This window comes from Leiobunum rupestre, chromosome 1 (genome assembly GCF_980474605.1).
Source record: "Leiobunum rupestre chromosome 1, qqLeiRupe1.1.hap1, whole genome shotgun sequence".
Classification (NCBI taxonomy): domain Eukaryota; kingdom Metazoa; phylum Arthropoda; class Arachnida; order Opiliones; family Sclerosomatidae; genus Leiobunum; species Leiobunum rupestre.
In genome coordinates this window covers 30752475-30776136 of record NC_143384.1, presented here as the reverse complement: position 1 = coordinate 30776136, position 23662 = coordinate 30752475, and the positions used below count along the sequence as shown (strand labels likewise).

Genomic DNA, 23662 nt, shown 5'->3' with positions numbered 1-23662 from the left:
TGTATTACATATTTCCTCTTGTACAAGCAGAAGTGTATTACATATTTCCTCTTGTACAAGCAGAAGTGTATTACATATTTCCTCTTGTACAAGCAGAAGTGTATTACATATTTCCTCTTGTACAAGCAGAAGTGTATTACATATTTCCTCTTGTACAAGCAGAAGTGTATTACATATTTCCTCTTGTACAAGCAGAACTGCAGAAGTATATGAAATATTTCCTCTTGTACAAGCAGAACTGCAGAAGTATATATTTCTTTAATTTACTTATCTCTTCTGGTACAAGCTGAAGTATATTACTTATCTTTTATGGTTCAAGTGGAAGTATATTACTTATTTTTTATGGTTCAAGTTGAAGTATATTACTTATCTTTTATGGTTCAAGTGGAAGTATATTACTTATTTTTTATGGTTCAAGTTGAAGTATATTACTTATCTTTTATGGTTCAAGTGGAAGTATATTACTTATCTTTTATGGTTCAAGTGGAAGTATATTACTTATTTTTTATGGTTCAAGTTGAAGTATATTACTTATCTTTTATGGTTCAAGTTGAAGTATATATTACTTATATCTTCTGCTACAAGGGGAAGTACTTACATACCTCCTCTTGTACAAAAAGTAGTATATTACATATATCGTCTAGTACAAGCAGAAGTATAGTACATATCACTTCGTGTACAAGCAAAATATAATATATCTCGTCGTAAGTATATTACATAACTCGTCTGATAAGAGCAGAAGTATATTAAAAATCTCGTCTGATAAGCGCAGAAGTATATTACATATCTTATATTATCTTGAGACTCCAGACTAGTGTAATAGGTATTTACGAGTTTATCTAATTAAATCAACGTTTAACAGTACACTATGGAAAAAAAACTTTTAATGTATAAAAGGTCAAAAAACGTTACATTAAAAGTTTTTTTCATAGTGTACTGTTAAACGTTGATTTATTTCGATAAACTCGTAAATATTACATACCTCTTCTATTAAGTATCTCTTACGATAGAAGTATACATGCATAACATGTGCTATTGGTGGTCGTTACGTTAAAACCATGACTCGGCATGTGTTAGCGGGCGATTTTTCGATTTAGTTTCTAATCCCATTAAACTCTTACCATAGAAAAATCTACGAATTAGGATATGTTAGGACGGAAGTTTATCGCGCGAAAGCAATAATTTAGATTTAACGTCATCTAGAATCTACAGTTTCTTTGGGATGATGGTGTGTGAAATTGATTGAGCTTAATGTGTTTTACAGAAAAATACGATGGAACCGATAAAGAAGCTAAATTCGACAACTGCATGGCCGATACGCTTCAGGTAATGCTGCCATTACAATTGGTTTTTCATTATTTCATAATCTATCAGGTTTCACGAATAACTCAGTCAAAGGCGGGTCGTCATGTCCTACAGATATGATGACGTTAGACAAAAGTTACTTAAACATTAGCGATAGTTATAATATATCGATTAGAAAATTGTTTACAGGGAAACGCACATTTGTAACGAAATCTTACAAGTTTCGATTTAAATTATTTTGTTAATTTTAAATGGCGCTAATTTAAAGGTTTTGACACTTAATACTCACCTACTAATTACAAAATATATATTTCTAACATTATTTTATCCAAAAACTATATTAAAAATTTTGCATTTAAAGAAATAGGAAAAAAAGAAATTTCGTGTTTTAAAATAAAATTTCAACGTTTCAGGATTTTGATGCCATCGGGTAAGACTTACGTGTATATCAAAATCAGTCTCTAATGGCGTTACCCATGTGTCAAAATTGTATTGGTCTATTCTGTCTGCAATAGATCAAAATAGTTGAATAGGCACGTTAAACGACCCCTCGAAAACGTGTACCTTATCTTTATCGTGTACAATCTACACCCCCAGAAGTGTCCCCGTTTGAGAGGTGCTTCAACCAGTAGAATGCCAATTAATTAATTCTGGAAATTTTATAATACCCGTAATAGGACGCAGCTCCGCAATGCGTCTCATCGTACATGAGCCCACCAACCAATCCTGGCGCAGGGAATTTTGGCAGCTTCAGCGGAGATAGCATGACTGATTTTGCCAATGATTTATGCAAACCTGATGGAACTGCTAAGGACTCTAAAGACCAATCAGAGGTTCTATAGATCATTTTGCTTTAAAATTATACTCGAAATAATTACAATACCAAAAGTTGTTCGTCTATTCAGGCTGGAAAAAAGTTCATCTGCTGTTTGGGAATGAGAGCTACGGAGAAACAGAAAATGTCAGATCCAACCAAATCTTGCCAACAGAAAGTGGACAAAAACTAACTTTGGAACATTTTCACAATTGAATAAAATTTGTAATCAAAATAAACTAATATTTATCTCTCTAATGTGTCATAATTTAATTATTATCATTGCCATAAGGATTAAATTTAATTAATTTTAATCTTAGGTTATCAAAGTTATCTCAATTTTAAGCTACGGATAGTGTTGTAACTAAGTAAAAATTCGGAACATTTATTGCAGTCAAAACCACCACCAATGGGGGACGTTTTACTAGTAAAGGACAAGGGACATCTTAGTTTCTCTCTAAAAACACTAGGGTTTGGGTAAATATTAGTAGTTTCCATTACAATAAGGGTTAGTACTACTGCAGGTCATCTTTTTTTACAATTATATTATTATATTATATTATAAGGGTAAGGTACTCCGTCATTTTAGTTAAAACATAAATACCAGAACTTTTAGTACTGGACAATCTTATACACTTCTCAAAGATGCACTTAAATTGGAGTTTAGTCTCCGTTTAATAAACCACAGTTTGTCATGAAAGATCTGAAAAATACACTTTGGTATAATTGTGCTACGGGAACCAAAGTCCTACAATACCTTGAACGTCCGAGTACTGGGGGCCTATTCTGTAAATATTCGAAATCCAATTTTCGATCGAAAACTAGATTTCGAACTTTGAGATCTCGACGAATGGTATTCGGTAAAGATTTCGAATAAGCATAAATCAATGTCGATCTCGACATGATATTGGGTATCGAGATTGAATTCCCATTCGAATTTTTACAGAAGTGCCCCACTGGTCCTTCCTGCACTCGGTATACATAGTCCAATGGTAGTGGCGTTGGAACGGAAAATAAAATGTTGGTGGTTCCATTCCAATTTGAGGCAGTTGGTTTAATTATTAACGATATTAGCTTTTTATAACTTTCGAGAAAACATAAATATTTTTCAGTAATATTGGTCAACAGTAACCATAGCCGTCGAGAAACCTTTCTACGTCCGGGCTGGGAGCCAAATTATGTCATCGCGGGCCAAATGCCCCCTGTTGACTGAAGTCTCCGAATGGAGGTGCTGGCGAAGTACGAGGTGGTGGGCCCCTGTCATAGCAAGTCCCTTATAAACTTGGTTGTGGGATTTTTCGCTGGGCCCCGGAAATTTGCTACCCCTCTGCAGGGCCCTGACATTAATAAAAAAAACTAGCTCTACCCCCACTAAATTAGGTTCATTATCCGTTCAAAATAAGGGTTACACATTTTTTTAATAAACAGGTGGAAAGTAAGACAATATATTAAGAGCGAAACCATTAATTTCGCCTCAACAAGTGTTTGATTAACAGGTTCCCGCATTTAAAACTGATCTCAGCCGCTATATATAAGACGCTGCTGATAGCACGAGCCGCGATAAACTTTTCAAATAAAACTAGTTACATACCCGACGTCGTATTTTAACGATGACATTTAATCTAACTAACCTTAGTTTAATCATGTTGGTACTGACCCACGCTTACGGTCAGATGGGAAGCAATCAGGGAAAACCTGACGGAAAAAGTTTGGACAACTGTGACGGCGATACGACCGCGAAGACAACTGGGACCAAACTGGTTCAGAACTTATGCAAAGCTAATAGTGAGTCCATGTTTTAAGACCAGTTTTATCACTCGTTTTTCTATGTAGTAAATTGATCTTTGGTTTTGTGTGATCATAGAAAATATATTAAAGGAAATGCAAAACTAGTTTTAACAAAGCTGTAAAATGTATATTGAGGCTGTTTATTGTTACTTCCAGCCACCTATTTCAATAGACGAGGCTTAAGTCATTACATTATAGGAAGTTAATAAAATAAAGCGACTGAAATGCCATTCCTCTTTTATATTTTCTATGGTCAGATTTAAATCAAATGATTTTTTTGATTAAAAACTTTAAATTAAATCGCCTCTGATGTTTAATTTAATTTATGAACATGTACAAAATGATGGAGGTAACAATGCCAATTCGGAGAAAAATAATTATAAGTACCAATTAATTATAATTAATAGTAATTTAAATTTTTGTTTGAACGCAAAACATAAAAGTGTGTAAAAAAAGCACATATAATCAAAACATATAATTAAAATAAATCATATTTAATAAAATAATTCACTATTTAAAAAATCCACAGATCTGGAAGGGTATAATATAATTTCCAGGCATTTAGAACCGATTGTATATCATTGTTTCTTTTAGGCAAATACAAACCGCAGAGTGACGAAGCCAACGCTTTCGAAAGATGCATATCCGACAGCCTTTACATAAGACTTAGGTTTTTTTTTGCCATTTTGAACTAAGCCTTGATAAATAAGGGTTCGTAGTGGGTCCACCTTTCGTTAATGGGCGAAAGGCAACTGTTTCTACTAAATCGTTTTGGGCTGGTTTAGCATTGAGGGTTCGAACACTGGCAACTTTTGAGTACTGGATTTGGAATCTTCAAGTTATTTCAGAAATCGGAAACTGAATTTGAGATTTCAGATTACAATTATCATGTTAATTTCTGGTATTTTAGGCTAATGTCGTATGTTGATTGATCTTTTAGGTGAAAAGTCAGTAAGAGCCTATATTCCTATCATATAAGTAACATAGCATCCATAAGTATGACACTTCCTATGGTTTGAATGTTAACTTTCTTACCGAATTTTCTTTTTTCACTGATACTCTAGCCCAGCTCCGACTTGGCCAACCACACTGAGTAGTGTATTGTTCTGGGTTGTATATTTTGCCTTTGGTATATTTAGACTGCGTTGAAATAAACATTGAAAATCTGTACTGTGATAGTTTTTCATAATTGTCGTAGTTATTGTTATTAGGTTACTTCTGGTAGAAAATATTTCTATTAAACAACTCACAAGGAGAGTACCCAGGGTGTTTATTGCCGATTTTGTTCAAAGTCGGGCGTAATGTAGACCTGTATGAGGTATGAAATTTCCCAAAAGGAGACGGTGCACTACCTACTCGATTTGCCATGGCAACCGGAGCTGTTTTCGATCACTTAAAACAGTAAAATTTCCATTTTAAAAAGCATGGGATTTTCTCGGTTTCACTGGGTCCTAGCTATGAATTTTTTTAATTTGAAAATCACGAAATGAGTAATTTGGACTACATTTAGGTAAATGTCATCAAGTGTGGCTAACTTGGAACATTTTTGGGTTAAAATTGTTACAATTTTTGGGTAAAATAAGGAAAAAAAGTAGTTTTAAGTGGTCAAAAATTATTTCGGTTGCCATGGCAAATCGAATGGGTTGTACAACGTCTCCTTTTGGGAAATTTCATACCTCATATAATTCTACATTACGGCCGACTTGGATCAAAATCGGCAATAAACACCTCGGATTTGGTGAAGTTTGAAATGGGATTTGAATTTAACTTAATACTTCCAAATTTGCATTTTATAGCGCTTTAAATGAACATAATTTTAATATTGAATAGGAATCAGGAAAAGCTCGGGATTCGGATGAAGGATCGGCGACGGAGTGTTTCCCATATTTCGTGAAGGGTTCTCACGTCGCGGAGCAGGAACAGGATTTGACAACCGTTTTGTGCAATCAAGGCGGAGCTCCGAAAGTCACGAAAGACCAATCACAAGTAAGTACCAACAATGTCCCAAAACGTCAGTTTTAGGGAACCGATGAGATTTTATATTTTGAGCGGAACGGGCATGAGGGGGATTGGTAGCAACAGTCAAAATAGTCTGAACATAGACATTCGATCTAAATTGAAATAAATACTATCTTGAGAAAGGTAACCTTACTTAACCTAACACCTACCTAACCTTACTTAACCTAACACCTACCTAACCTTACTTAACCTAACCTAACCTAACCTATTGATTTGGTAGAAATGCTAAAATTTCGACATAGGTGAGGGGGAGGAGTAGTTAGCATTTTCACCTCGCAGCAAGAGGAGTCGGGTTCAATCCCACTTTGTGGCACTGGTTGAAAACTCGGAACCACTCCTTCTGCGTTGAGTTTTCAAGTTATCTCCGCACTGATTAAAGGGGTTTTCCCCAGAGTTCCCCTTACCCATAAAAACTTGTAGAGGTTAACGGTAATAGTAAGTTTAGGGAGCTGTTGGCTCGCGTGGCATGAATGGCTTGCCACCAGCCTCCTACGCATTGTAACTCGGCCACCTGTTTAAAGGCATTAAAAGTCGCTCGATGACTTGGGCCTAAGGTGGTGCCTTGGGTATTAGCCTAGCTGATTAGACAGGTTAACTCACCCTCTTGAAAATGTTTAGGGTTAACTAGTAGGATATTAGATCAAATGCAATAAAGTTACGTCTTCACTCATAAAAGTTTCCCGTACACGTTTTAGAGCAATGGAACAACCGGTCTGTTCTCCCTAAGTATAAAAAACAAACTAGCTTAACCATTTAAAAATTGAAGAACAAGAGAAGTTGCGCGGGGAAATCTACGTGGCAGAAACTGTTCAAAGTTCGATGGCACTGCAGCTTATACTTCTAGCGTAGCACGCCAGCGCCACTGGTGGATTTCTTTTTAACTAGATGCCTCTCTCCACAGTGTCACTGTGCCGATCGAGCAATTTCTGCCACGTAGTTTTCTCCACGACACTTTTCCCCTGTAAGTTAACCAGTTCTCCTGCTTTACCTAAAATCTTTTCAGGATATGAAAAAAGGTATTTGTTGTCTGGGTCAACAAAAGAACGCGGAGGATATGCAAAAGGCGTTGCAAAAGTGTAAAAAATGATTTTCAGTGTTTTTTTTCACAGAATTTTTTATGAGATTTGTTTGTTGTACAATTTTAAAAATATGAATAAATGTTCATCAACCTTTATCAAACATTTTATAAACAAAGACTGTGTACTAACTAGGATTTGCTTTAACTGCACCTTTACTATTTTTAATCAGAAATCTGCAAGCAAACCCTTCAGGGGAAAGTATGAAAATCTATGTCAAATGAAGAAACAAAAGAGTTCCACTTGGGAACTATCAACTATTATACTGTGCTAGACAAATTTGATATTTTTACTTGATATTTGCTTGATCTATTCGTAGCGTACGCTTGTCTATTGACAGTTCGCGGGTTCAAATTCTTGTCTCGGTCGACACTTAAAGCTACGGTCACATTACTGCTTAAAGCCCAGTTTTAGTTGGTTTGTACTGCAGTTTTGACCAAGGAATTAAGAGAAAATCGCCATGAAAATTTGTTCTAGCTTAATTACAAATAATTTTCTGGATTTAAAGTCAAGCCATATATATTGTCAAAATGGAGCGACAAACCGGAGAAAAAGTACTCTGTATCAGTAGCGACAACGGCGTGGAGTATTGTAGTAACAAGATGAAAACGTTTTTGGATTCTTGGGCATCCAACACCAACGTGCAAACGTTCATACATCGGAACAGAACGGGACTGCAGAAAGATATAATAGTATAGCATTGAATTCTATTAGAGCTATGTAAAAAGATAGCAATTTACCTCCACGTTTCTGGGTCGAGATGCACAATTTAAACTATATCAAGAATCGATTACCGCAAAAGAAGTTAGGGGACAAATCTCTATTTGAATTACGATAGAACCGAGTGCCCACCACCAAACATATGAGGAGGATTGGAAGTCTAACCCACAATTTTGTTCCCAAAGCAACCCGACGAAACACGTTTTCTGATACAGTAAAGAGAGGGGTCTTGGTCGGATACGGCTTTACTACTCGCGGCTACCGCACTTGGGATCCAGATACTAATAAAATCATTGAATGTAACAACGTCAAAATCCACGACGCGGAGAACTATATGAAAGGACATTTGAACAATAACAATTAACCGAATCCGGTTCGCCATTAAAACGAAGGGGGAAATTCCGCTCTGCCACCATTACCACAAACAAAAGCACAATACATACCTCCCACCGTATTACAAAAAGAACCCCAGGTAAACTTAAGACAATCAGTGCCGGATTTAGAATTCTGGAGGCCCTGTGCTAAATTACTTATAAAGCCCCCCCCCCCCACATGAGGGTTGAAGTAGAGTATCACCGGTTTAGGACTTTTTCAATATTTCATGTTAGAAACTTGTAATTTGAGTTAAAATGGGTAAATTTAACATGACTAAACAGGCATTTTTTACTTTTACTTAAAATCTCCCGAAAATATTCGCGTTTTGCTTTAAATATTTTTCAATTACATAGTAAGGTAGAGACAAACGTTATAAAACGTGTGGGCTGTAATACTGTGGTTACTTTCGCTACGCACATTTGTGCGAGAAGACGTCGTTGCTTAAAATTAAAGCACCGCTTACTTAAATTATATAAATATAGACTTTATAGTTTGGTATCAAATAAGCAGTTTCAGGGAAATCAGTTTTTTACTATTTGAACAATTACATTACAGCCTACGAAATTAAAGAACTCAAAGTGATTTTTTCCGCGCTTTTTTTAGTGCAAAGCTGTCAATGACATCACTATAATCTATTTGTCGTAATATATCGTTTTCTATGCAGAGAATGCCTAAATTTGACAAATGATCTTGGGACATTGTTGATCGAAGATCGTTCTTAATTCTTTTTAGTCCAGAAAATTACCGTACGCCAGTGCAATTTGTAGCCATTAAGCACAGAAACAATCTGAAAATAGATTATACATTTGGAAAAACTATGCGTAGTTTCTCCTCAAATATTATATGATACAGGTCTTGGTGGCTGAAATTATTATTTTCTGGATGGCCTTGTTTCACATACAGGTGGAAGTGCAAAAGTTCATCAACTAAACTAAGGTCAACGTCCTTTGAATATTCTTGCATTAACATCTGGACCCCACAAACTAATTGTTCCTTGGTTGCTTGTAGGTTTACCAAAAATGAAAAATTGTCAGCTACATTTTTGTAAACGGTTGCTCTTCTATTCAGGTTGGCTTCTAGAGCATCCATAACAGAAATAAATTCTAAACTTGTCTTTTGGGGAAAGTTCGTCTAAGGCTTCGGATGCTGTTCCATCGTTGTTTTGTTTCTTTCGCACTTGCTGCCTTTTTTTAGTTGATTTGTAATCTACATCCGGTAGTGTACTTTTGGCTTTCTGTTCAATTTCATCAAAATCAGTCCGTTTCTTTGATGCGATTTGCAACAGTGAGCTGTAGAGATTTGCACACGTGTTCAACGAAATTTTTGAGCTTGGAAGACCCTTGCTAACTTTGTGAAATTGATCTAGTAATTGCGTCCAAAGGTGAAGCATGAAAACAAATTCAAATTCTTCCATTTTTTCTAGGAGGTTTTCAGCCTGTCTTCTAGTATCTCCTTTTTCAGTTACATCAGAGAAAATTTTACTAAGTGCTTCTACAATTTCGGCATAACTTTCGTTAAGAGACACAGTGGCTTTCACGTGAGCCTCCCATCTTGTATTAGATAAATACTTTAGGACTTTTGACCGAGCAGGCAAAACCGTTTTTCGAAGAAGAGAAATAACAATATAACTCATTTACTGTGCCAAAAAGAAATTCACCGCACGAGTCAACAGTGGCTTTTCTCACAAAATTTAGAGACTGTCCAGCACATGGAATAAATTTTGCAAACTGGTTTTTTTCTAGAACTTTTTGTTGGAAACCGTTATATTTTCCAGCCATATTGGCAGCATTGTCATATTATTGTCCTCTACATTAACTGAAATCTACTTTAAGTTAACTGAAATAATCAAGTATCATCGCAGCTATGCTTTCAACTGTATGACCTTTAAGTTCTACTGGAAACCCATCTCTAGGAGATACATATCTAACAATAACAGTCAGTTGATCAACGTGGGACACATCAGGAGTAGAATTGTAACAATAAATATTCCAATTTATAAATATTCCGATTTGATTCCCGTTTACATATAATCCCTATTTATTTATAGTTTATATAATTCTACTCCTAACTTTAATACCTACAGAATTTTCTCCAAAATAGAATACAGTAACTTTAACATTAATTTTTTTCCCATGCTCGTTTAAAACCGATCAATCGTTAGGTATGGACGTTGGCCGTCCTTTCCCTTTTTGTCGGTTGACAATTTTACTTCAAACGCTCTGCGAGTATTTCCCCCAAGTATATTCACAGGGTCGTTCTTAAATTGGTTTAGAGGGTCTAATAGCCATAGCCCACTATTCCCCGTATTGTAACTTTTGACCTTGTTCCGTATGTGCTCGCGAAGCTTCACTTTTGGTCTTTGTTAGGACCTATTCTCAAATCCCAAAATAGTTTTAATTTACAACCCCTTTTTTTTACCATACTTTCGTTTTAAAGATAAGAATTGAGAATTGCCAAAAATGCCAGTAATGGCTTGTTTTGTATAACTTCTAAGAAAGAATATTTTCTGACATTTCTTATTTTAATTGTATTTTACTCTTCGGAGTTTCGCTATCTTTAACCCAATTGTTAAAGATAATTTATGACTGTGTTATTGAAATATTGTGAAGTTAACCTTTGACCGAAAGGGGGTCACCAATAACTGCTACCCCTGGGCCATAAACCCTAGGTCCCACCCAACGTGGCCGATTGGCTTAAATAAAAGGGACGCCAAGAAGTGATTGGGTCCTCTGGACATCACCAGCGACCCGGATTAAGAAAACCTCCTCTAACTCTTTGATTAAAAACCAAGAGTCCGTCTCAAAGACAGAGAGAGATCCCTCATGCCCCACTAGGGTCAGCAACTCACAAATAGTTTCTATGGTAAAACTTAATAAATAAATGTAAATAAAAAGAGATCTAAATGATCCACCCGTTCTCGCGTTGCGTTCAACAATTAGTGGGCATACTTCAACTTCGTTTTCACCATTCATCCATTTGAACTACTGGACTTATGACTTTCATAGCAGCACATAAGTATTTTTAAAAATAACCTTAGCCTTTTGGCAAATATGTCTGTGTATATAATAACTCTTGTGTCCTTCGGACAAAATGTTTTTAAAATTTAGTTTTTCACAATGTGCTTCTCTTCACTTCTATTTAAAATTTAGGTTTATGGAAAACTTTAATTGAAAATATTGATATATTTCTTCTAAATAAATAATTTGGCAATTCTCAACCGTACTCTTCTGATTTAGTATTTAAATTTAAACTTAGACTTCCACTAGACACCTTTAAAATTAGTCATGCCCTCGCTAACACCAATAGTGAAGTTAAGCGAGTTATCCGGGACTAGATCAAATAGTGACGTTTTTTACTATTAGCCTACTAATGTATATTTTTCCATGAAGGCATACTGCATTTTAGAATTAAATACGTCACAAAATGGGGGCCTAGCCGGGATCCAGTCCTTTATTAACTAAGACACAAAAGATGACGAGATATTTCGATGTTCTAGGAGTTTAATTAATAATTTAAAAAAAATTTGTCAAAGGCTTATTTTTTAATTGTGATTTACCTTTTGTGAAGATTAATCTCTTTATTGCTATTATTCTTATTTAGCTCATTATTGTCTCAGTTAAATTAAAATCTAATATCTAATTACCTATTCAACAAATTTACTTCTGAAATTTTTCTACTGAAAAGTGTAACTTAACAATACCAAGACCTGAATTTTGACATGGAAACTCCCACAATCGGGTGAAGAAGGGGAAGCGCTTCTTCCCCTAGTGACCAAGGTTGGTAAAAATTTAGACTGCTTAGTGACGACTTTATTTGTGTGGCCGATACACCGAAGACCAATAAATACGAGTTTGTCTATGACCTAACTTCACAGAGGAGGGAAGAAATAACACCAGCAATCCCTGGAAATTTCTAGAAATTACTACAAACGTTTTTTGGGCGGCAAGGCTCTATTATTTGTGGTAAAACCTATTGGAAGGGAGTGGAAACCTAGCCCCGGCGAGGCCCCTTCAAATCGCGAGGCCCTGTGATGCAGCACACTTAGCACATAGGTAAATCCGGCACTGAAGACAATCGAGAAAGATTTCACCACCGACAACCAAATCGAAGAGAGAAATATCCCCTACAGAGATTGCGAAGGCAATTGAAGAGGAGCCAGATGATGAATCGTTCCAGAATTGTTTTAGAATGGAATCCCAATCCTCAAATGTTTGGACCCAAGAAGCACGTCAGCGACTATCAGGGAAGACAGCTGGACCTTATGATATCTATTATAAATATGGCGATCAAGGCTTTACGGAGTTTCCGAGAAGTGAAGGAATACTGTGAAAAAAATCAAATACCAATCAATCTCGACCTAGTCGTTTACTCAAAAACAATACGTTTGTTTATCTAAAAACTGAGTCTACCTAAATCATTAAAAAATGCATACAAGTAACAATATACATACATGCAAATAGTCCGCAAAAGTTATTTTATGTAAGTTAATGTTGATTTGGTCTAATCTGTGAATTATTGGACAGATTCGATCTGTTGTTTTGTCCGTTCGTAGATGAAATGGGCGGACACATAAACAAATAAAATTGTACTTTACGCTTTAGTTTTCTATTCGGGGGTATTCTGCAGACTACCCTAGGAAAGTTGTGACACGCCTTCTTTCTTTCAACTTTCTTCTTGAGATTTCATTGGGCGCGAAATCACATGTCACATTACGTCCACAGGGACCGTACAAATTCGACCCCTTCGCTCCGATTGGTTGTCGTTACGTCATAGAATGACACCACGTGAGTGTGAGGCTATAATCGCCATCTATGCGACCCTAAAGGACCAAGTTCAGTTCAGTTCAGCAGCCAGATTCAGCTAGCCCGTTGTTAAGAGTTCTCATAGGCTGAAGTGGCCGTGACGTATGCCTATTGTAATTGGCTCCAGAAAATTGAAGCGGGAAAGATTTCCCCCGGGAATTTTCGGTTATCTCTGACGCAATTCCGGGGGAAAAGAACTATTAGCTTGGAGGCGCCTTTCCTTTGACGATCGGCGATCTGGTTTTCGTTGTGTCCTCCGCCGATTCCCCACGCCTATTTCGGCGTAAGATACTTGGCGTCACGTCGTTGCTCCCGTTGCGGATACTCTCATGAGTCTGTTGGGTGCACGGCTGCATCGCATTGTGTTCATTGTAATGGTCACCATTCCAGTACATCCCGTTCTTGCCCGGTATTCCGGAAAGAAATGGAAAATAAACGGGTACAGTCGGAATGCCGGATGTCGTTTCCCGAGGCTAGGGCTTTTGTGTCTTATGCCTCGGCAGTTTCCTCGCGACAGCCAGCTCCAAAGGTTACGGACAACAACTATCCAGCTCCCCCAAAAGTCTCTGGAACACCTGTGCTCCCTTCCGTCTCTTCAGGCGGGGTGGCTCTCCTTGTTCATAATCATTTGCGGCGGCTTGTAAGCGATCTCTTCGCATGGCAGTAGCTGCTCGTCGTCGCGCTTCCCGTTCTCATAGTGATGCGGCTCTCCTTCTTGCTCGCCGTTTGACAGCCCGAGCTAAATGTATCGTCCGAGACGCTCGTACTCGTTCCTGGCGCACGTTGTGTTGCACCATGTCTAGTACTTCTCCCATTCCAGTCCTTTAGCGTCGAGTTCGTGGGTTCAAGGGTGCCTCCGTCCCTCAGTCTGCCATCCCGCCGCTTGTGCATGATGGCGTTCGAGTCGTTTCTGCGGCGGCTGCCGCCTCGACTCTGGCTGCTCATTATGCGCGGACAGCTTCGGCGGATGATCCCTGCCCTCCTCCTGTGGTGTTGTCGGGCGACAGCCCGGAACGTCCGTTTACCCCGTCGGAGTTCTCTGTTGCCCTCAATTTGCTGAAGAACACTGCTCCGGGGGAGGAAATGGTTATGGCGTTACTATTACGTAATCTCCCGTCGCGGGGTCAAGGTGCCTTGCTGTCTCTGTATAATTTGTGCTAGCGTTCAGCATATATGCCTTCCCGTTGGAAGTGCGGAGTGGTGTTGGCGTTCCTCAAACCCGGAAAGGATCCTGGAATGGCGTCACCATATCGCCCGATGTTTGTTTGTTTGTTTTTATATTTATTTACCAATAATTCTAATACAATTTCATATCAATTTATAAATAAATAAAGTAGAACCCCACATAAGCAAAAGCTTGTAGGTAGGGATCAACAATTCTTTTTATACATAATTCACGACTTCACGCACAAATTGTTCGAATTAAGAACAAAAAAGAAACTAAAAAAGAAAATACAAAAAATATCTACATCAAGTAATTTTTTATAATTATATCATTAGCTGTTACCCAAGATATAACTTTATTTTTAAATCGAAAATTATTACGTTCGTTTTTGATATCAGGTGGCAAGCAATTGAACAATTTTGGGCCTATAAATGGTATGTCTTTGTGTTTTGGTTTTATTAACTCTCGGTACAACCATTGTAACAGAACTAGCTGCTCTTGTATCATAAATACATTTATATAAATTTTCGTTCGATATTATTTTAAACATGGCCACTAAGGCTAATTTGGCAAACAGTTGACTAATTTTTAATACTTCAAAAATTTTATAAGCATTAGTACTAGAATAATACCAGTTTTTACTTATACAAGTTTTTATGATTTTGTTTTGGGTTTTAATTAAAGGGTCAAGTACACTGACACCAGCACTACCCCATAAAACTATACCATACGTCAAAATAGATTCTACCAGTGCCAAATAAACACTGCGTAGTAGTTTACGATTCATCAGTGGTCTCAGCTTACAAATCTTATATAATACATATTTCAAACTTTTGTTTAACTGTTTTATGTGTACATCCCATTTAAAAACCTGGTGAATATAAACACCCAAGTATTTCCATGATAATACCCGTTCAATTTTTTTACAGCCACATGAAGTTAATTTTATACAATCCAAACTTTTATGCAGAAATAATTCCATATTATCAGGTAGACCCGTACCAAACACTATGTATTTCGTTTCCTCAACGTTGAGACTCAAGAGATTATAATCTAACCATTTCTTAACTGAAATTAAGCCTTTTAGCGACTTCTTAAAAACATCTTTCCAAGTATCTCCAAAGTATACTAAGACCGTGTCATCAGCGAACGCGTTCAGGAAATCATAATACTTGAGGTCACAAAAGTCATTAATGTATATCAATAAAAGTATAGGGCCAAGTATGGTGCCTTGTGCAATCCCACAAATTACATCTCGTGGCCGACTCATAACACCATTAACACGCACGTACGAAATTATATTATTCAAATATGACTTGAACCAGTCGAACGCGATTCCACGGACACCAACGTTTTCTAATTTATTAAATAACAATTTATGACTAATGGTGTCAAACGCCTTCGCCAAATCCAGAAAAATAGCGAGCGTTTTCTTATTTAAGTCAACTTTTTCATGTACAAAATTAGTAAAATTTATTAATGCATCATTGGTACTTTTAGCGGTTTGAAAGCCATACTGATTTCCTGATAACAATTTATTTGTAATTAAGTAATCGCAAATTCTTCTCTTCATACATTTTTCAAAAATTTTGGAAATGTGACTCAGTATCGAAATGGGTCTATAGTTATTAGTTGAATATTTATCCCCGGTTTTAAAAATTGGAACTATCAAGGCTATTTTTAACATTTCGGGAAATATACCTTGCTCAAAGCTGAGATTAATAAGGTACGATAACGGATAAGTTATATATGGTAACATTACTTTTAAAGTTTTGGCACTAATTCCATCAAGCCCAGTAGCGGATGAATTTTTCAACATTTTTACGTAATTTGCAATTTCTTGTTCAACCACTGGTGTTAAAAACATGCTTTTATGATATTTTTTTGACTGAAAGTCACAGTTATTAGCTCTAGAAGTGTTAACAATATTTTGAGCCATTCTTTGGCCAATATTACTAAAAAATTCATTAAATTCATTTGCAATATCAAAAGGGCAATTCTCCGAACTAATTTTAACATTATTAATATTTAAACTTAGATCTGTTTGACATTTTTTATTTTTAACGCCCAATATTCAAGGGCGTATCCAGGATTTTATTTCAGGGGGGGTTTTGAGGGAAAATTAAATACGCCCTTGCCAATATTTTATTTATGGTTTTACACAATTTAGCAGAATCATTTTTTGCATCAGAAATTAAGTTTTGGAAATAATAATTTTTTACATATTTTATCAGTGATGTTAGTTTATTACGATATCTAATAGTTTTTTAGATTCAGATTGAATGGTTGTTTATCTAGTTTGAGCTTTATTTTATTTCGTTTTTTAAGACATTTAACTAATCCATCAGTCATCCAGGGTTTAATTTTTTTATAGATTTTCCTATTCGGAGTTTCGTGTCGATATTCTTTCGACAGATTTATATAAAAATTTAATGAGTTCATAAATTCTTTAAAGGCTACATTTATGACTATAGTACAGGTCACATTCAGCCATGTCTCAAATTTTAATAATCTTTCTAACTTACTATAGTCTAACTTACAATGGGAACCAGCTGGATAAGTAATCCTGTCTTGGGCTAGGGAGGGTTGAATATTTCTAGAAATGCATAAATTTAGTACTGTAACCCTATGATCGGTTATATTGGCATTAAATATAAGACCAAACGTGTCGTTTGATAAGTTCCAGTCAGGTTGGCTATTGTATACAAAAAAATGGTCTATACAGGATTTGGACTCTTCGGTCACCCTTGTATAATTATTTATAAATGACGTATATCCATGAGTTAATAAAAGGTCTATATAATATTCTTCTTGGGATCCCACACGGTAATCTAGTATATTAATATTGACGTCACCCGTAATAATACAAAAGTCAAAAAAACCACGATAGTTCTCAATTTCGTCTTCAAAATCACGTAAGAAACCATTCATATCACTATTTGGGGAACGATAAATAGTTAACAGACGGCATTTTATATTTGCACCAGTAATCACATCTTCAAGCTGTAAATCGATTCTTAGGCTTTTTGAGCTACCAAATTTTATTTCGGCACCGTTAAAGATTATATTCGCTTCAATAATGACTACAATTCCGTCATTTCTATTTGTATAGTTTAGGGTTTTAATTAGAGAGTACCCCTCCAGATTAAAAAGGTCCGTTGATATATTTTTCAAAAAACATTAAGTCAAAACTATAATATTAAATTTAGCTTTAATATAATTTAGGTATAAGCAAAACTCATCAAAATTCTTATCTAAACTACGTATATTTAAATTAATAATTTTTAAGCCATTTACATCCAGAATTTGATTAAAAGTATCAAAATCGCTTATAATTGGTGTGTTTTGCCGTAGTGTATCGGCTTCCATAGAGTTTGTTAAATTTAAAAATGTGTTAGTCATAAACAGATTTTATATTTAATACCGTTTAAGAATATCTAATTTAAGAAAGGTCCTTTTCATTTTTAATTCTACGAGCTTTGTTTCCGTCATCCTTTTTTATATATATTCCACCCGATGTCACCCACACATATTTGAAACCTTTCTGTTTTGCGTAACCTTTGGTTTCGTATAAAAGTTTTTTATTTAAAGCTGCTCATTTATATAAACGGGGTCTTTAGGCAAATTTTTGTTGACATGTGAAGCAATCAATGGCTGACCCGACTTACGCTTTTGTTTAAAAGCGTAGACCCAGATTTTCTTATACCTTTCTTCAGTAAATTTCACAATTATTTTTCCTGGCTTGTTGACGTTTGGACCCACTTTAATTTTAGGCAAACGAAAACAGTCAATAACATGGATATCTTCAAACGTTACCTCGATCACTGCGCTTAGTTGTCTTACTATTTCCACGACACTTTCATTTTTAGTTTCAGGGATTCCGGTGATCTCAATGTTTGCTTTTAGTTGGTTTTGTTCAATTTCAATCATTTTTCCCTCTAACACAGCGGTTCCCAATTTCTTTTTGCTATGGAACCCTAAATTATGCAGCTAATACTGGTGGAACCCCAACTCATTTTTTTTACTTATCTTAGAAGACTGTTGCCACGACCAAAGATGACCGCGCTGCGAATTCTCGGAACCCCTGTGACCCTTCCACGGAACCCCAGGGTTCCGCGGAACACCTTTTGGGAACCGCTGCTCTAACACACCGACCTTCGCTTCTAGCTGCGAATTTTTAAGGTGTAGGTCGCAATTACATTTTTGTAGATCAGCTAGGTTAGAGTGAAACTTGTCTACATGACTCGTGAAGTCATCGAGTTTCCCACAGCAATAGTCAATTGTTTTTTCGAAATCAATCATTTTACCCTCAATAGCGTTTAATTTGTCTAGCTTCCCCGACATTTCAGACATTTTTGCAAATAACATAGTTAACGTTGGCTCACCAGAACATGCGGAATCGTCCTTGTTGTTTTCTCCCTCATTGTGCTGTTTACAATCGGAACATCGCCATGTGGCTTTTTTATTACCAAGATTGCGGAAATTATAATCCGATTTTAATTGGGTGCATTGGATGTGGAAAAATCTGGTACAGGGACCTTTACACTGTATTATATCCTTAATGTTTTCGGAAGACAATGGTTTATTACAAGAGCCACAATTCGTTTCCGACATTACGCCCCTCTTTGGTAGAACAGTGATAAAAAAAGGAGAGCAAAAAACTTCGACCGTTGCGCATGAAGATAAATTTGCTCTCTGTTCTTGGTAAACTATTTGAACATTTGCTTAAAGCTCGCCTGGATTGGTGGTTGGAAGCTACTGATAAACGTACGCCGTCCCAGTCAGGCTGGGAGCTGACAATCTCATGTATCTATTCCACACAGCTCGCCACTCAGTCTGTCTCAATGGAGCTTGCTTAACAGTCTTCCTGGACATCAAGGACGCGTTTGGTAGTGTCCGGCATTCTCATCTTCTCCTCAAGCTTACGATGTTAGGACTTTCCGATCACTATCTTCGCTTTTTCGTCTCCTACCTGACCGATCGGTCGTCTCGGGTCCGGGTGGCCAGTACTATGTCTCCTGCTTTTGCCGTCACCCGCTGTGTTCCGCAGGGGGCGGTTCTTAGCCCTCTTCTCTTCAGCTTGCTCCTCGATGACCTTCCTGGGGCCCTCCCTGATGGTACTCTGATTGCTATATATGCTGATAATATTGTCTTGTTCCTGACTGGTTTCTCTGTCACTGTTTTTACATGCCTTAGGCTTTGTCCTGTCGCCTAATAAATGTGTATGTATGTATTTCTCGAAGAAGCGCGATATCTCGGAAGCAGGTCCCTTGCTTATTTCCGGTGTTGCTCTCCCATTTAGACCTGTGCCGCTACTTGGGTGTCATTTTCGACAGTCATCTCACTTGGCGTCGCTATATTGATGACTTGAGGGGTCGTTGTCTTCGACGCCTGTCTCTTCTTCGCACCATTGTCGGGGCTCATTGGGGACCTGATCAGGTCACCATGCGGTTACTTTATTCTGCGTTGATTCGCAGCTTAATTGATTACGCTGCTGTAGTCTATAGTACAGCGGCGCCTTCTGTTCTCCAGCGTCTGGACGTTCTGCAAAATGTGGCGTTGCGTCTGATTTTAGGTGTCCCGCGGTCGACGGCAGTGTCGGTTTTGGAAGTGGAATCGCACATCCCTCCGCTTTCTCTTCGGCGGGATTCGCAGTGTTTGCAATACGTCTTGTATTGTCTTCGGGCCCCGCCTTCCCATTTGACTCAGAGCTAGTTTCGTGAACAAGCCTTGCCGTACATGCATATTCGGGGTACTGTCACACTCCTGGCGCAAAGGTGGGACCTGGAGGACCTGTTCCACAGCGTTGTCTCGCAGTCTTTAGGCTCCTCCTGGCCTCCGGGTACACAGCTTCCATTCGTCCTCGATATACGTTGGTTGCCAGGGCCAAAAGCAGATTATACCTCCCACTCTTTGGCTTCAGCCTTTTACTGTCATCTCGATTATCTTCCTTTAGAGTGGTGTTATGTATATACTGATGGCTCCCTCGTCCCGTCCTCCAATTTTTGAGGATTCGCATTTGTTATTACGAGTTTGGGTGTTTGCCGTCGTTATCGATGCCCCTCCCACTTGGCTATCTCTCGAGCCAAACTGTGCGCCTTGTACATGGCTTGTTGCTCATGAAATATCTACTGCGATTATATGCTCGGACTCCCTCTCAGCTTTATCTATCTTTGCGGACGGCTCCTCTATGGATCCCTTGGACCAGAATATGTTGTGGAAGCTACTGCCTAATCCCAATGCCCGTTTTCGTTTATTGTGGACGCCTTCCCATGTTGGTGTAACCCATAATGAGCAGGTGGATGCCCATGCTCGGGCTGCTTGTAATGACACAGCGGCTCCTCTGTATATTCCGCCCCCAGACACTTTGACTATCCATCGCAGATGCTTCTCGGCGTTGCTCCGTTTGTGGCAGCGTGATTGGGCAGAGGCAAAGACGGGCCGGTTTCTCTTTTCCGTGCAGGATTTTCCGGCCTGCCCTCAGGTTTGGGATTGTCACTTGTCTAGGTTCCAGGAACGCCTCCTTTCTCTGGCTCGGGTTGATCGCTTTCCGGTTCCAGCGGTGTTGCATCGTTTGGGATTGCGTCCCTCTCCTTTTTGCCCTCTGTGCCGGGAAGAGGGTGATCTAGCCCACTTTGCCTTCTCCTGCCCGGGGTCGGCGGTCAGTAGGTCGATTTTTCGTCGGGCTCTCCGTGAGGGTGGCCTGCCTGAGTCTTTTGGCCCAACCTTGCCATCTCTGTTGACTTTTTCCGCCCTTCCCGATTTAACTGGAGATTCTTATGGCTTGTTCAATTGGTAAAATAGTATAAAGTATTGTTTGAATTTCCGCAATTCGTTGTGATTATAAAGCATTAACATAATTAATCATTATATGGAATTATTTTTATTAGAATATCTTTTAGTCTCTAAAAATATTATATATTGCTTTTAATCAAAGAAGATCTAAATAGTCAATTAGTATTTTAAAAATATATAAAGTATGTATTTTTTAACATGTTTTGGGCTCAAAACGATAAAATATTGCTTACTGATATTTTTTTTTTTTCAAAATAAGAAAGATATTTATTTGGTGCCTATGACAGCGGGGTCTTCGCACCACACACTCCAAAATTACATAAAAGGACTTAGCACCAGAACAAAGAAGAGGAAAAATTAAAAAACAAAAACGAAAATAGAAAAAACTGACAACAGACGAAATCTAATGACAGCCAATTAAAAAACTAGGCAAAACAAAGGTAGGAACTTAACATTAATTGATTTTCGCCACTTTAAAAATGTCACAAAGATCGTTAATAATCGCCAGGTCTCCATGCTGAACTGATTTTTTTACACCATTTCTATTTGTATCATATTTGCCGGTGACTAGAGAACCCAGAAGCCTAGGTCGAATTTTTTTACCATGCTTACTGATATTTATTTTTTTCAAATACGGGATAGATGGCGTAGTTTCCTTGAAAGTTTGTTGTACGGGTGATGAGTTAGGTTTTTTTCAAGCAATGATCAGCTCCCTGTTTTATAACGTTATTCATCGTAAAATATCAGTAATAAATTGAAAAAATCCGGGAGTAGTGGCTCACTCCTGTAATCCCAGGCGTCTGGGAGGCAGAGTCTGTGGATGGTCGCGTGAGGACGACCACCAATCCCCCAACGGGTGGTCGGAATACTTCCGCCACGGGTGTCCCCACCCCTGTGCCCACGTATCCCCCCGTTGGCGTGGCCGTTACACATATCTCACCCTGATTAATCAAATTGATGAGAGGACTGAATTGTCCCACACGTCACAATCGAATAAAAAAAAATTAAAAAATGTATCGCTACCGATTTAGCAATGGGAAAAATTATTATCTGGGTCAGATAATTTGGGCTATATTTATCACCAATTAATGCATAAAGTTAGTTTGGACATATCATCTAAGATTCTTTCTATGGCTTTTCTTTTCGGTGACATAATTAGTAATTCTGTTTAAAATTATTTAGAAAGTAACAATTGGTAGTATCATACGTCCATAAGATTTATTTAAGTATGACCTTACCTATTCACATGGAAACGTTTTACAAGAGATGCACTACAAAGAGACGTACTTATGCAATAATATAATACTTGTGGTAGTATGCATTGGGAAAAATTGTGAATTTTTAAGCCTAATTGCCAAAACGTAGGAGACTTTTAAAAAGATTACCAGATTTAAGAATTTTCTACCAACAGAACCAAATGATACCAACATTAGTTACTAACAGAACGAAAAGACCATAGAATATTTCACCTCAACATAGTATTAAGGGTTCAATTAATTTAATTATCATCAATAATATAGAAATAAATGTTGGCCGATAGCGTATTTTAACCTATACTGATTTAAAAAGTTTATGGTACTATTATAACCAATATCTAGGTGATTTTTACCGATAAAGTTTAGTGGCGCCATCTGCCTTATTTTTGAGAAAATTAGTTTGAAACTTTCAGAATCGGGTAAATTTGGTAATTTAGACGTGAACCAAATCACGATATTAGCCGGGTGTAGTGGCTCACTCCTGTAATCCCAAGCATCTGAGAGGCAGAGTTAGTGGAAGGCCGTGTGAGGACGACCACCAATCCCCCAACGGGTAGTCGGGGTACTTCCGCCACGGGTGTCCCCACCCCTGTCCCCCTGTTGGCGTGGCCGTTACACATATCTCACCCCGAGTAGCCAGTTATTGTGTGTGCTGGTGTGTATATAAAAAAAAATCAGGATATTAGTAACAGCCCATCACTAATGGTAAGGAAACACTTTTTTTAAGTAACTTCTACGTCATGCAGGTCGTACCTAACATGAACTTCATTTAAAATGTTTAAACTATCTTATAACCATGGATCTTAACAATTTTAGTGATTATGCAAAGAAATTCATCTACTCTCTCCATCTTAAACTAATTAAACCAACTTATCCCACACTTCAATTTCTTTGGTGAAAAGTCTTATCTAGCCTACACTCTTTTTGAGAGTAATAACATATCTTTGTCTAAAATTCATACTTTGTGAAACTCAGCTTAAGCTCGAGAGTGGCCATTACCGGTGATAAGAGAAAATGGTTTAAGAACTTTAATAAAACAGTTTCTCTTGTGATATTAAAAATTTAAAGGGTAAAATATTTTTACAGCTATATAATATTAAATACTAATATCAAATAAATCTTTGTAGAGGTCATTGGTATTCAGTCTCAGCCGCTATAGTTCATTCGTGGCCCCATTATTCTGTGTCCAATACTGGTATCACAAATCTGAAACAAATATTATAATTTAATGTTATATATTTAACTGTTAATAATAATTAAATTGTAAATTACTCATTTATAATGCAAACCTTACATTGAAAGTTTAATATTTTGGTTAATTATTTCGCACCACATCCCTACATAATTAATATCCTGTTCAATCAGAATCCTTTACTTCAACATATGTAAATGTGATGAAAGTAAACCCAATGCGCCAAATAAATGAGTTGCGGGTGTTTCTAGCTTATCAACTCCTATTGAAAAAAATTGTTATTTTTAAAAATCGTGCACTAAAGAAAATGCTGATACCAACTGAATGATAATGAAAAAGTCGCCTCAAGTGTTAT

At 37.3% G+C, this 23662-nt stretch overlaps 1 protein-coding gene across 1 annotated transcript; it reads right to left on the bottom strand.

Moving 5' to 3' along the window:
- Positions 1-9157: 9157 nt before the first annotated feature.
- LOC149962079 (uncharacterized) lies at positions 9158-9730 on the bottom strand. Its single transcript, XM_090164396.1, has one exon. The coding sequence runs from the start codon at positions 9728-9730 to the stop codon at positions 9158-9160; it is 573 nt and encodes a 190-aa protein (XP_090020522.1).
- Between the last annotated feature and the right edge of the window lie 13932 nt (positions 9731-23662).

What these genes read in the sequence shown, in the direction of transcription:
- LOC149962079 (XM_090164396.1), bottom strand. Translation starts at nt 9,730, where the DNA reads ATGAGTTATATTGTTATTTCTCTTCTTCGAAAAACGGTTTTGCCTGCT.